General features: G+C 37.3%; 1 protein-coding gene across 1 annotated transcript in view; it reads left to right on the plus strand.

Moving 5' to 3' along the window:
* Window positions 1-1,358: 1,358 nt before the first annotated feature.
* Window positions 1,359-15,175, plus strand: part of LOC149529628 (5'-3' exonuclease family protein) — a 136,932-nt gene continuing 123,115 nt past the window's right edge. The window contains exon 1 of the mRNA XM_089809081.1: window positions 1,359-1,723. Within this exon, the coding sequence (XP_089665207.1) occupies window positions 1,529-1,723 (195 nt within the window). The 5' untranslated portion in view covers window positions 1,359-1,528. The remainder of the gene's footprint in view (window positions 1,724-15,175) is intronic.

The following is a 15,175-nucleotide window of genomic DNA, read 5'->3' on the forward strand; positions in this document are numbered from 1 at the left end:
ATGCAGTTAATGGCCAACATTCACTATCGAAGAACAAATCTTAGAAAACATTTTCAAAAGAACTAAAATTCAAGATGTTGGTTGTTTCGAGATGATTCCATCATTGAAATCATTCTTTCTACTTATCAATTGATGAGCTTAAGGGGCTTTCTAATGAATGGTTCATAAGGCACAACACTTGGTGAAGGTTTTGCAAATGGGGTTGCAAGCTTTGGGTTTAACTGTGGAGGAAACTTCGTAGTTAAGCGCGCTCAGGCTGGAGTAGTACTGGGATGGGTGACCTCCCGAGAAGTCCCGATGCTTCACCCCGGTGAGCATCACTTAGATCCAATGAGTGCTAAGTGTTCCATTTATTCTCATGAGAGATGGATTCATGTTGAATCACTACTCATGAAACATGGGTCATCGAGTTTGACTCAAAATCACACAGTTAAATCCTGATATTCACATCACAATTTGACTAGCTGTGAAAATCATCTCCTACTTATCAATTAATGAGCTTAAGAGGCTTTCTAATGAATGGTTCATAAGGCAAAACACTTGGTGAAGGTTTTGCAAATGGGGTTGCAAGCTTTGGGTTTAACTGTGGAGGAAACTTCGTAGTTAAGCGCGCTCAGGCTGGAGTAGTACTGGGATGGGTGACCTCCCGAGAAGTCCCGGTGCTTCACCCTGGTGAGCATCACCTAGATCCAATGAGTGCTAAGTGTTCCATTTATTCTCATGAGAGATGGATTCATGTTGAATCACTACTCATGAAACATGGGTCATCGAGTTTGACTCAAAATCACACAGTTAAATCCTGATATTCACATCACAATTTGACTAGCTGTGGAAATCATCTCCTACTTATCAATTGATGAGCTTAAGGGGCTTTCTAATGAATGGTTCATAAGGCACAACACTTGGTGAAGGTTTTGCTTTGGGTTTAACTGTGGAGGAAACTTCGTAGTTAAGTGCGCTCAGGCTGGAGTAGTACTGGGATGGGTGACCTCCCGGAAAGTCCCGGTGCTTCACTCCAGTGAGCATCACCTAGATCCAATGAGTGCTAAGTGTTCCATTTATTCTCATGAGAGATGGATTCATGTTGAATCACTACTCATGAAACATGGGTCATCGAGTTTGACTCAAAATCACACAGTTAAATCCTGATATTCACATCACAATTTGACTAGCTGTGGAAATCATCTCCTACTTATCAATCTTTCTTTCTGTCATTCATTCTATTACACAAAGGAGACACATGCTCCAACACAAAGGTCTGACATGACTATCGTATAATTTACTCTACCCAAATTTACTCTCTCTAAATGTTTTAACTTTCGCGAGAACTGCTTTCAATGTAAATCCATTGTGCCACCTTGAAATCACACGTTGCACAAAATATAATCGACAGACAATTTAGTTTTCTCGGTGGACATGTACGCGCTTGTATTGAATGAATTGTGGTTCCAACTTCAGTGCACACAGTTGAAATTCCTTGCCTTTTCGCGGGTTCTTCTGTAGCAGAGCAGAAAGGCAAGCTGGAAAAATGGGGGTGGCAGGGGGATTTTGGGAGCTGGTGAAACCCGTTGCACGGTACGAAGATGTTGAATATTTAAAAGGGAAGAAAGTAAGTGTAGATCTTTCCTACTGGATTGTTCAACAAGAGACTGCTCTTAAAGGAAATGCCAGGAAACCCCACCTGCGCCTCACCTTCTTTCGAATTGTCAACTTATTTGCAAAGGTATTTGTGCCCGGTCCTCACCTCTTACAATAAAAACTCAAGTCGATTATTATTTTTTGATTATGTTACAATTTGGGTGTGAATATTTCAAACTTACATGTAGATTGCGTCAAAACTAGGCAGTTCAATCTGATAAATCATCACATACCTCATCTTGCGAAGGATGTGTGCTATTGATTTTCGGGCCCAACAGAAAATGCAGAAGCAGAGTAAAATGAAGTCAGAAATAATAAACAATAACACAGAGACAACATACATAATTTTGTAGTGGTTCACCTTTACTGGGTACATCCGCTTTCAGCTGTCTCAGATATATACTCTCTCACAATGCGATACCAGAGCCATTGGAGTGGCAATGTCCATCAATCTTATAACCAGTCTTTAATCTACTGAATGCGAAAGACATAATTTTTACCGTTACAACTAAAGGACTGATGTAGAAAATGATTCGTGCCAGAATACTGAAATTGCATGTCTATTAGAATATTCTTCAACCATATTAACCGTTACAAGAAACGATTGGGCTTCATACACCCAACAATCTCCCACCTGAAGACCAATCCCCAAAAAAGGAGAAAGAAAACCCACAGAGATATCCCAAGCATTAGATTCATCGATCACATAGAACAAGTAGGTTTTGAGAAAATGTCAACAGTGCCAGGCTATGTTCAAGCACACTCTGAATGAGTCTCCAAGTTCTATCAGACTGGATAAAATCTAGCGGTGAAATTTCTTACCTTACAACTTTTACAGGCAGTAATTCACCCATTAATCTAAAATACAAAATACTACTTTCTGTAGGTTCATAATACACCTCTCCATTCCGGAAACTCAACACATAAAGCACTTCACCTGCTACTGCTCTCCGCTTCTCTGTAACCGTGGTCAATGTGTCTAGAAGCCCATTTTGCTGCCTACAAAATGAACTTTTATCTCCCATAAAGACACCTTGCCAAGTGAAATACACAATCCCAATAAGTTCCTTGCGCACTCCTAAATTTGATAGGAAGTTCTTTAGTAATGTAATTCCCATATCACCATCGGCATCCACATCGTCCACATCAACATCTGCACTCTCTTTTTCATACCTTGTAAATTCTATATCGTGGAAATTCTCCAACACAGTAGTCCCTATGCCACGGAACTCCTCCAACACATTAGTCCAGTCAAAACTTCTGATCGGCCCAACTTCTGCCATGGAAGAACTTTGTGAATCATGATGGTCTTCTTCAGCTAGGGGCACAACTGTTTCACCCACTCTAAGATCAACCTCGGGAACAGTTTGATACAGCTCCTCAAACTCGGCATCATTAACTCACGTAGTCGGCATGCTTACACTCAGGTTAACTTTGTTTCCATCAATAACAAATTGCTTCATTTGATGGCTCAATACACCCTCAACAATTTAAGAATCATGTGCCACTGCAACTCTCTGTATAGCTTCTCTGACATCATTACTCTTCTTTCCAGGCCTGACAAGTCTCAAAGCAACATCAGCTGCAGTTTTTGCAGCTGAAGGAAGATACTCTTCCCTTGTGAGGGCCTGTAAATGGTTGAGTTGCAGGAAAGCCTCCATTCCATTGATCTACAGTAGCAGAAGTGTTGATGTTTGGTAGCTTCTGTTGGATAAACCTATATATATATATGTATATGATTAAATGTTTATTATATTAATTATCAAATTAACAAATAGACATGTCTCTTCTTATTTTTTTCTCATTATAAATAAGAGGTCGTTGCCATTTGGAACACACATACCAAATACAATGACAGTGCTTAGTATATCTGCAGCAATCCTGATAACTCAACATGGTATCAGATCTGGGATGCAAATGTAAATTAAGTGGGAGCAACAGAGAACATTACCAGCCTTAACAATCCTCGATGGTTTCTTTCTTTTGAACTCAACCAGTGATACGACAAGTTGTTTCAGCTCTGGGCAGTTTTTTGGTTCGTTGAACCTTACCTTTATCACTTCCGGGAGGGCAATGCTTTGTTTGAGTTCATTCCTTTCTCGAGTAATCATTAGAATGGAGAGGAGATTAGTGAACATTTGATGCAAGTCAGAAACAAATTAAGATATCTCAAAAGAACATAGATTGTACATGGTAATACTAATATTGCAGAATATAATATAATTATCACGAAGGATGATAAACATTAGAGAAATGAGACAAGCGAAAATTTGGTGAATATGGATTCTATTCTCTGCAAGCTCTCTTGGGATTCTCTAATGGTTCATGCGGGGCTATTTTTTTGCAAATAATTTCAGTCATCGCTTGTCTCGATAAAAATCTGAGACACACTTTGAAATGATACATTATACGAAAACTTTTGGCTGCTAACCTTATGGTGATTTTAAGCCACAAACGTATTTAGACATATGACAAGGAGTGGCAAATATATATATCTCCTAAGCACTAGAATTCGGTCAAAAGGAGACTAGTAAATGAGCAAACTTCATACACATGTGACGTGGAAAGAAAAATAACCAATTTTCAGATTGCTACTGTGAGAATTTTGATGCAGTAGCATGGTATATAAACATCCAAACAAGGTCAATAGTTCTCCTTGAAATGCATAACGATGCATGAACTTGTGATTGAATTGACAGGGGTGACTTGGAATAAGTGGTCATCGGACCCCACGTAGAAGGAAGGTAATGAAAGAAGCAACATGCTTATAGAACATAGTATACAACCTAGTAAGGTCACGTATAAAAATATATGGATTCAAAATAAGGACGAGCCACATCATCACTGTATATTACAAGGATCCACACAAGTCACAAATGATAAACACGCGACTTATTAGAAGAGATAGACAAACTCACTCAACGTGGAAGAAGACAAAGTAAACTGAACTGAATCAGGTCCCCTTTTGACAATATGCATCAGGTGGTCAAAGATACATATTACATAGAAGCGTTATATTCTTGCGAGGTGGCATTATATTGGCATAACAATAATAGCGTCTACTATTGTTTTGGCGTTGGGATAAATGGATGACATAGTGAATAGATTAAATGTAAGGGAGGACAGTTGTTTTGGGGATATAAAAAGATTACCATTGTCCATATTTCCATGGTTTCATCATGGCATATATAGAGCAATGTGGGCAATAAGAATTGGGCCAAATTACAAACAAGGGCATTTATAATCAATATGTGATTTACTTTTTGGAGGGAATAGAGGTAAAGTTCATGTGAGGTAATTTTATGAATTTATTTCATTTACATGAATTTATGTTATTTTATTTATGGAGACTTAGTTATGTTATATTCAAGAACATAAATAAAATAAATGAATATAAGAGATTGGAAAATTGGCATTAATGAGAATATATTAAGGTATATGTTTAATTTAGATATTGTCTATATTATTGAGTATTATATTAATCTCTCTTATTTTAATATGTACTGTAAGAGATGTGCCTTGATCCTTCCCTTCGAGAATGTTATTGCAGGAAGAGGGAGATTGAGATTTAAAGAGAGCTTGACATTTCATTAGAGGCAACCTTGAAAGAGAGGGAGCAGATAGAGGACATGATTTAGTCAGCCTTTGGTGATCTCGGTCATATTGATTTAGAGGGAGTAAACCATGTTGAGATAGATTCTTTAATAACTAATAAATTGTACTAGTCAAGAGGACTATAATTCATGAATATACCTCGTGACTATGTGATTTTAATGGGCCTAGCCCTTGTGTACATCGTGAGAAAGTGATGACTTCCAAATGATGTCACTTGTATTTGTAGAAGTTATTGAAAGGTGATGATCTTACTATAACTTAATTTTCTGTTATGATGGATATCTTATGATGTCTATGCAAATCATAATAGATTATACTTTGCATGGTGGATGTTTATATGGGAAGCATTATGAGAATGCGTATGCACATACCTTATAAACATTTTTTTGAGTACATGGTGAATGTTATGCATATTGATATTCTAGAAGGGCATTACACAAAGTACTTGGTGAATATCACGCGTTGTGATATTTTGGAAGGCCATTACTCACAGAATACTTGGTGATGAATATCACGCGAGTTAATGTTCTGGAAGGCCATTACTTATAGTATTTGGTGAATATCTTGCATCTCTGCATTCTGGAAGGCCATTATTCAAAGAGTATTTGGTGAATATCATTGATATTCTACGAGGCCAATACTCATGATATCAGATTTGATATTTAACACTTTTGAGTAATTGGTGAATATTATGTATTCTGGGAGACCAATACATCATGATATCAGATGTGATATCAAACCTTATTGAGTATTTGGTGAATATTATATGTTGATATTCTAGGAGACCAATACTTTTGATATCAAATGTAATATCATAATGATGGATATCCTCTAATCAAAGATATCCTTAATCTTGCTAACCTGATATTACTTTGAGGTAATAAGTGTGTGTTTATTCTCATTAGGTAAGAGGGAGTGTTGATGTTTGGTAGCTTCTGTTAGATAAACCTATATATAATTATATATGAGATGTAATTTATATATATAAGTTTATTGTAATCTGAGAGAACTTTGTTAAGAATATAACCTAGATAAACCTATAGGTCTGACGGTACAGACCGTACTTGCTCTTTTATACATATATCCCTAATGTTTGGCATTCAATATGAATATATATTGTTCTTAGAGGTGTCGACGATTTCTAGACAATGTCTTATTTGGTTCTTGTTTAATTTAGTTAGTCATAACTAAACTATTTGCTAAGATTGCTGGCTTAGGAATAATAGTTATTTTGTTAATGCCAAGGGTTATGTCCCTTGAGGGACATACCGTCTAGAAAGGGTATATATCTGGGTTGTGAATGCAGTTTAGAAGACGCACAAACACAACAATCTACTCTTCTAAGTATTCTACTTCCTGCGAATTATAAATTCAGAGATATTGTTATTCATTCAATATCGAGTATAGAGGTTTTGACTTGCATTAAAATAAGTGATTAACTTATTCAAACAGTCTGAATATTCGTCTTATCTAAAAGACCATTCTCAACCATTCAAAACTGAACTACAAGTCTGATTCAAAGCACAAAGAATTTGCAAAACTTTACATGGTATTAGAGCCAAGTTATCAGATCTAAGGCTCTACAAAATTTAGTAATCAGACCCCATATATATTCAGTAGTTTTCTCCTATCTTCAATGGCATACACAATCAAACCCGAGGACAGGTTTGATGGGAAAGAACACTTTGAAGCCTAGAAATTCAGAATCTTGATGATTCTTGAAGATAACAATGTTAAACAATTTGTTGATGGAGCATCCAAACAACCCCCAGTTGAACCTCACAAATCCATATGGAGTAATGGAAATAGAAAAGCTATTCAAATCATCTTGGATGGAGTTAAAAATGATATCGTACCTATGCTTACGAAACATCAAACTGCCTATGATATGATGAATGCATTACGGAATGCATATGAAGTAAACAATGCAACTAGGGTTCTTGCACTAAAAAGGCAACTGAATCACATCCAGATAAAGAAAGGAGAATTGATAAACTCTTATTTCCTAAGAGTTGCCAGCATTAGAGATGAATTATCAAGCATAGGAACCATCATTAATGACACCGAACTAACTCTCATGGCTATAGATGGATTGCCAAATTCATGGGAAACATTTGCACAAGGAATAAGTGCTAGAGATCAGCTTTCGAACTTCAACAGACTCAAGAATGATTATCTTCAAGAAGAGTCTAGAAAACCAAAGAAAAGAGGGAAACCGAAAGTAGAAAATGAAGAACTTCATGTTCTTAATTCAAACTCCTATAAGGGCAAGAAGAAGCATTTCAAGAAGAAAAGGGGAAATCAAAAGAATGGAAAGCCCAAGAAAGATCTATCTAAAATAAAGTGTTTCAAATCTGAAAAAATTGGACGCTATAGATCTAATTGTCTTGAAAATTCCAAACAACAGGCAAATTGTACAAATGTTATTAGAGAAGAAGGTACTTATGATCCTGAGCACCATGTTTTGTATTCCTCTTTATCAAATGAAATTTCAAACAAAGCATGGGTGATTGATAGTGGATCCTCTAGACATATAACGGGATACAAAAAAACTCTAGATTCTTTATCAGAGAAAGTTAACGGTGAAGTTACCATTGGTGATAACTCTGCACACTCAGTTGAAGAAATTGGAAGTTGCATTTTGAAACTAAAATCAAGAAATACTCTTCTTCTTAAAAGTGTACTCTATGTACCGGGGATCAAAAGAAACCTAATCTCAATTACAACACTTGAAGATGATGGACCCAATGTTGCATTTGTGGATGGCAAAGTATTAACTTGGGCCAAGAACTCTTCCATCAAGAAAGCAAAGTTAATCGGTCAAAGAAAGGGATATTTGTATGAATCAAATACAAAATCTAGTCGATCCATTCAAGCCCTAATTCACGAAGCTAAAGATTCAAACAAAATATGGCACAAAAGATTAGCACATTTAAATTTTAAAACTTTATCAACTATGGAAAAGATGGTTACTAGATTACCCAAATTAAATAAAGATCACCTTAGTATTTGCAAGGGGTGTGCTCTGGGTAAAAGCACTAGAAGTCCCTTTCATGATAGTACTAGTTAAACAAATAATGTACTAGAATTAATTCATTCAGATTTATGTGGACCTATGTTCGTTCCTTCTCTTGGAGGATTTTGGTATTATATCTTGTTCATAGATGACTTCTCTAGGAAAGCATGGATTTATTTCTTAAAATCCAAGGAATCAAAAGAAATCTTACAAAGATTTAAAGAATTCAAAGCATGAACTGAAAATTTTTCAGGACATAAAATTAAAATCCTTAGAACAGATAATGGAGGAGAATATACCTCACACTTGTTTAAAAGGTTTTGTAAAGAATCAAGGATCAAGAGGAGTACACTATTCCTTATAACCCAGAACAAAATGGGGTAGCTGAAAAAAAGAATAGGACAATTATAGAAGCTGCTAGGGCTATGATTTTCGACCAAAATCTAGAATACTATCTGTTGATGCGTGTTTTGTATCATTACATAACATATTAGCAATTGGATATTTGATACAGAGTATCAAACATACAATTCCTCCCTTGAAAAGTTATTGCACATGGGATATGAGAATAACTCCAATGTTCCTTACACTTGTGGATACTCACTCAGTTTTATCGTTGTGATTCGCTAGTAATCACGTAGGCAGCCTTACGCAAATTGTTGAGGATGGCTTGGACTTTTGGTGGGATGATGGAGATGGTGATTCGGTGTGAATGCTAGATGGTGATGATGGGAAAGTGATGGTGGTTGGGGGTGAATGGTTCTTACAACTGGTATCTTTCTAACTCTCTTCTCCTAAATTCTAAGTCCTAAACTACTTGCTATCCTACTCCTACTCCTATGGATGGAAGATTAGCAAATAGACTGGGGATTGAATCTAATGAAAGCTTACCAGCGGCTCCACCTTCACAGATGCAATGATTTAAAGGAGAAATAAACTAGTTTGTCACAAAAGGCTTCCCAACAAGCCGCTAGGATGCTAGTGGGTCTAGTATTGATCCTTATCAAACATCTACTAATGCTACTATGCAACTATCGATCTACTTTACTCTTACTTAGCAACTTGAAATGAAATTTGCTTCAACAACTTGAAAAGAAATCTACTCTAACTATTTGGAAGTAGAAACCATGCAATAATACCAAAGGCTCTTAATCACCATGCAAGTCACAACAATGAGAAAGAAATAGCGAATTTTGGCATTATCTTATGCAACAATTTTCTCTGACCCTTACAAATGAGAGCAAATGGCCTTATATAGAGGCCAAAATGTACAATCGACGACAGAGATCAAAAGGCAAAACCGATGATCCAGATTGAATCCTAGAAACCCTAACTAGGGTTGCCACTCCATCGGCCAATGAGAAGACGCCACCTCATCAATGGACCAATGAAAAAAGTGTAAAAGTGGCAACCAATGAGAAGGCACCAAAATGGCGGCCAATCAGAATTAGACATTTGTCCTATCCTAGAAGAAAGAGAAATTGCCACTTGGGCTTACATCAAATGCTCTTCTAATATAACTCTCCCTTTTTCTTTCATTCTTTTAGCTAAGACAATGAACCTAGCTAGCCTTTTGTTGACTTCTTCCATAGGAGGACAAGGTGTGTGCTTTATCTTGAGCTCTGCCAATTTCATCACGCTATTTGCTGCTTATAATGTCTTCTCATGATCCTTCTCATACTCTTTTGTGAATCCAACAAAAGCATTTAAGGAGGAAAGGGTTTTCAAATGTTTCTTTTTGATTGCAACCTTACCTAACTCATCCAATCTTGATCCAAGTCTTGTCTCATTGATATCCTCTTCTTTGATGTCTTCAAAATCAAGTGCCATCCCAACATTGCTCATCATGGTTGGAATGGAAGTGTCGATGCTTGGGTTGTCCTGTGCAACTGCCTTCTATATCTCTTCGAGTATTCTCAATCTGGTAGTCAAGGCGACAAACCAAGATTCAACCGTACCCCATCCTCTCTCATCAACCAACTTAGCCCTCTCCAAATATGCCTCTGGTAGCCCAATGAACGCCTGTAGCCTGGGAATAGCTAAATCTTTGATGGGAAGGAAATCCTTCCATTCCTCTTCAAATATTTTGAACTTGTTCTAAAAGTCACTAATGACCGGAATGTAGAGATGAAGGCAAGAAATTTCGCCCATCTTGGATTGTATCATGGATCCAACCCTTGACTTCATGTAGCTGAACTGATATCTCTTCCATATTGCTCCTGCTGTCTTGAGGAAGCGCTGCTTGGTGCAATTGTTGGATAGGTTAGCAATCCCTCCAATACTTCTTCTCAGCCTCCAACTTTACGATTCTTTCATTTGCCTTCCTCACCTTTTCTCTGATTGAAGCTATACCTTCCTGAATCTCTTCTCATTCCATATCATCTGTGTTTCTTCCCAAGTTGTGTTCTACTATCTCATATTCCTGGGCCACAATCTCATCCACTGCCTTATTGACTGTTGGTATAGCAATCTGAACCTTTCGGTGACCATAATTGTCGCTCCTGATTACCTTTGCCACCGTCTTTGCCATTTGTTTCTGGTTCTCGCTATCACCCTTTTCTATTAATCCTTGGATGTCTTCTGCCGTTCGGGCAGTCACCCTTTTCTATTAATCCTTGGATGTCTTCTGCCGTTCGGGCAGTCACCACTTCATCTCTTAGCATAAGCATTTGCCTTAACCATAGTGGTGCGGTGCATCTCCCCAAATATGGATTTGGTTCGACTAACAAAGCATCACCAACGGCCTCAGGTGCCTGACTTATTGCCTCAATGTCAATCGGCCCATCTTCTTCTCTACTAGTTACTGCCATATTATCTCCTTGTTGGTTTTCTGAGAGAGGGGAATACTTGGGTCCTCTCACTGTAACCACTTGATTCTGAATCAAAGCTTACTTCTACCGTGGCCCCTTTATCACTTGAATTGACCTCTTGGCTTCTAGCCTCAACTATGCTTTCCCTTGATGGGACTGTATGCTGTCTCTTGGTCGAAGGTTCCAGATGTTCTTTACCCTTCTCAACCTCCAAAGCCCTCTTTTCGCCTCTAATTGTTTCTTGTCACCGGCTACTTCCTTCGCCCTTCTGCCCGATTGATTCTGTTGGACCTTCTTTTGGCTTCATCTTCTCATAAGTAAGGGGAATCCTTTGTCTTTGTAGTCTCCTTAGTCTTTCATTATACCATGACTCGGTATGCAAATCAACTGCTCTTGTAAGTGCCTCCAAGGAAGGATCCTGATGGTCATCCCAATCTATTGGATTCAATTTTGTTCCTTCTACCGTATTATAATCTTCCCTCAACACGTTTCCATCATCTTCCAGTTGATCAGGAATATCAAGGCCTCTCCATTTGATATCTCTTAGCATGTTCACTGACAATCTTGAGAAAGCAAGCTTTCTTACATGAAAGTCATCTTTGGCATTGGCCCAAAACTCCTTTATAGTGGGAACGTGCTTAAATGCATTTCCATGAGATACCTTGATAAGACCACTAGGATCGAATCCTTGCCTTGCTCTGTACCACCCTAAATGATACCATTCCAATTCCTTTTCCGTGGTTGCAAAGGTGGCCCAATTGGGGCAACTATCATTGCCAATTCCGATTGAGAAGGTAATCCCTGTCTTACTTTCGTTACTCATTATTCTATCATAGTGCTTAAGTTGCCTAGCCAATTCCATCAAAACTACCTTGTTGGGTGGGTATCTTGGAAGTCTCTTGAGACACACCTTGCTCCCTGCTACTGTAATGTAGGTGAATTGTGAAAATTGGATGAACCAACTGCCAAACTTTTTTATCTTTGCCTCCGCTTCTGATGAAAGTCTCTTAGCAGGTGTCCCTTGTAGTACTCTTACTGTCTTCATGGAAAAGGAATCACAAAATATCTTGTAATCCTTCTTGTTGTGCAAATGAAGTTGTGGATAGCATTCATGCACCAAATATTACCTCGGCCCATTGCCAACTTCTCCTAAAGCCTTAAGCCCCAAACTCTTATACAATCTAGCAATTAGGTGAAACAGATAAGATCCCATGTAAAATTGCTTTTGGTTTTGCACGGTTCTAAGTTGCAACTCTAGGTTCTCACTCATGATACTAGCCCAATCAAATCTTCTTTTTCCTTTTTCAATTTCATCAATGAAGGAGTACATCCAGTTTTCAAATTGCATATGTCGAGCTAGGCCCATGATCCGGTTGAGAAGCACAATGAGATCTCTGTATTCTGATTTGAAGTTCGTCACTGTAAGCTTTGATGACTTAGTTACACCTTTCTTTCTTTTGTGTAGCCAATCTTGCTTTAGATGTGTGAAATAGGCCTCCTGGTTATCCTGAAATGATTTAGCTGCTTGATCCATCATCACCACAGTCGTGTTCTTGTACTGGAGAATGTTAAATGCTTCTTCGATTGCTTGTCCGCCAATATTGGCCAACACCCTCTTCTCTTCATCAAAAATGATGGATTTACTGATCAGATCAAATCTGGATGCGGATTCCATAACCAATTCTAGACAGGGCAACGTAGGAGGAAAAGCTGCTGCGTGTACAATTCCGCTTCTGTATATCTTCTTCGCCAAAGGGGATTGAACTTCCTTTAGTTTGTTCTTTACTTGTATCATGTTTACTGTATCGACATTTGAATCGGTTATTCGCTTCATTTTCGAGAAGAAAGTTGTTTTGGACATCATATCCTCTTTGTCTTTCTTAGTATTTGTTCTCTTAGGATTCTTGCTTGCACTACCATCCTCCATTTCGTTGCCCTATTACGGGATGGTAAAGTGGTGGACAATGAATGTAAGAAGAATCAAGGGAGACAATATCTAGACAAGAACGAAAGAAGGAAGTCAGCTTAAGGATCCCTTTCAACTCTAAATGATTAGAAGTCACCTCTACCAATAGCCGGATCTTTCTTTTGGAATTTAGGATCCGACTTCAAGAACTTAAAATCCCTTGCAAATCAGAATTTTAATCTTTTAGAATTGTCCACCATTTGTCCCAAAAAATTTGACTTTCATCATGTATTTCTTTTCCAAACTAAAATTGCCCAGCTCTGATGTAAAAATGCAGTCCCAAATGAAAAAAATCAGACCTCCATCATAAATCGCCTAGGGCATAAAAATCAGATCTGCCCTCAAAAAATGCCAAGAGTGGAAAATTTTGCCCTCAAAAATCAATTCACCCAAGCATGGAAAATTTCCAATCTGCCCTCCAAAAGTCACCTAGGGCATAAATTGCAGCCCTAATAAAAGGAGAACAATCACCAAATAATGCAAAAATCTGCCTCCAAAGAGAAATCGCCAAGGGAAGAGAAGAGCTGCTCCAAGATAAAATTCGCCAAAAATGAAGAGAGGTCTGCCTTTGCCAAAATTGCCAACACCTTGAGGAGGAAGAGTGAGAAGTGAGGAGGAAAGGGGAAAGAGGCCTCCTTTTATACCCAACTTTCCTACTTTCTATAGCTAGCCGACTGGGAACCTGGGAGCAAGAAAATATTAATTAGACCACTAAAGCTGGCCCCCAATCAAATGCTTAGCATGAAATTAACTTTGCCATGATGAAATTTACTTTTTAAATTTGCCAGTTAGACCAAAATTGCAAAAAGAAATTAAATAATGCCTTGGAGATGCTAGATATTTCCATTTAATGATGATTTAGCAATTAATATGTTATTAAAATTGGATTTTGACTAGCCAAAAACTATTTTTCCATATTAAATTACCAATTTTCATTAAAGGCTTCAAAATTTTCAAGGCAATTTTAATCCATTAAAGCCAATTGTTTTTTTGCAATTCAATTTAAATCGATTTTGCTAAGCAATTTTAGTTTCAAAAATAAAAATTATTTCTAGAGTCTAAAATTGATTTTGCAATTTGATCTCACCACAAAAATTAATTTGTTCACCGAAAAAAAATCAAGATTTTCCAAATAACTTGAATCTAAGAAAAAAATTATTTTTGAAAATTATTAAAATTTACACAATTATGTCCAAATTTTCAAAAGAAAACGTCTAAGTACAAATTCTACAATTTTATCCTGCCAAATGTGGTTCTTTGAAATTTGTCTGGCCTAAGGATGAAATTGGTCGTTTTGGAAAATCAAGTTGAAATCGGGTGAAAATAAATCTAACCATCTCCCGTCTGGCCCAGAAGGTGTCCAAGACTTAAAACTTTTCAAAAAAAAACTCGAATCAAAATTTTTGCACAACTCAAAAATTTGCCAAGGCGATTAAAAAGGGGGGTTCCCAATTGTTTTGGGACGATGGTGTGAGAACCTCACAACACCATCTTTGGGCAGAAGCCTCTTGTACTGCTGTATATATTCAAAACATAAGCTCTCACTCCTATCTTAAAGATAAAACCCCTGAAGAAGTATTTACTAAAGTAAAATCCAATATAAGTCATCTCAGAATTTTTGGATGTCTTGTTTATATTCATGTTCCAAAAGAAAAAAGAACCAAGTTAGAACCCTCTTGGAGGAAAGGTATCTTCGTAGGGTATAGTAAAACTTTTAAATCATATAGAATTTTCATACCTAGATAGAAAACTATTAAACTTAGCAGAATTGTAATCTTTGAGAAAGATCTTGCATTCAAAAAAGCCATAAGTTCTGATGAATCTTCTCCTTTATCGAGTTTGAAAGAAATAGTGAATCCAGATCCCAGAGGGAGAACTTAGAAGAGATCAAAGATGAAATTCAAAATATGAAACTTGAAGAAAAGACCACTTTGGGCCATAAAAACAGTTAAAGCAGCTCAAGACTTTGCTGCATCTTCAGGAACAGTCAGAGAAAGTAAAAGACCTAAAAGATTCTCTGGTTATAAAACAAATATGAGTGATTTGTCCAAAACAGAGCCAAACATTCCTTCTGATGCTATTAAACATTCAGCCTGGAAAGAAGCTATGACAGAAGAATATCAATCAATT

Source organism: Cupressus sempervirens, chromosome 11 (assembly GCF_028749045.1).
Source record: "Cupressus sempervirens isolate cs-2001-9-10 chromosome 11, ASM2874904v1, whole genome shotgun sequence".
NCBI classification, from domain to species: domain Eukaryota; kingdom Viridiplantae; phylum Streptophyta; class Pinopsida; order Cupressales; family Cupressaceae; genus Cupressus; species Cupressus sempervirens.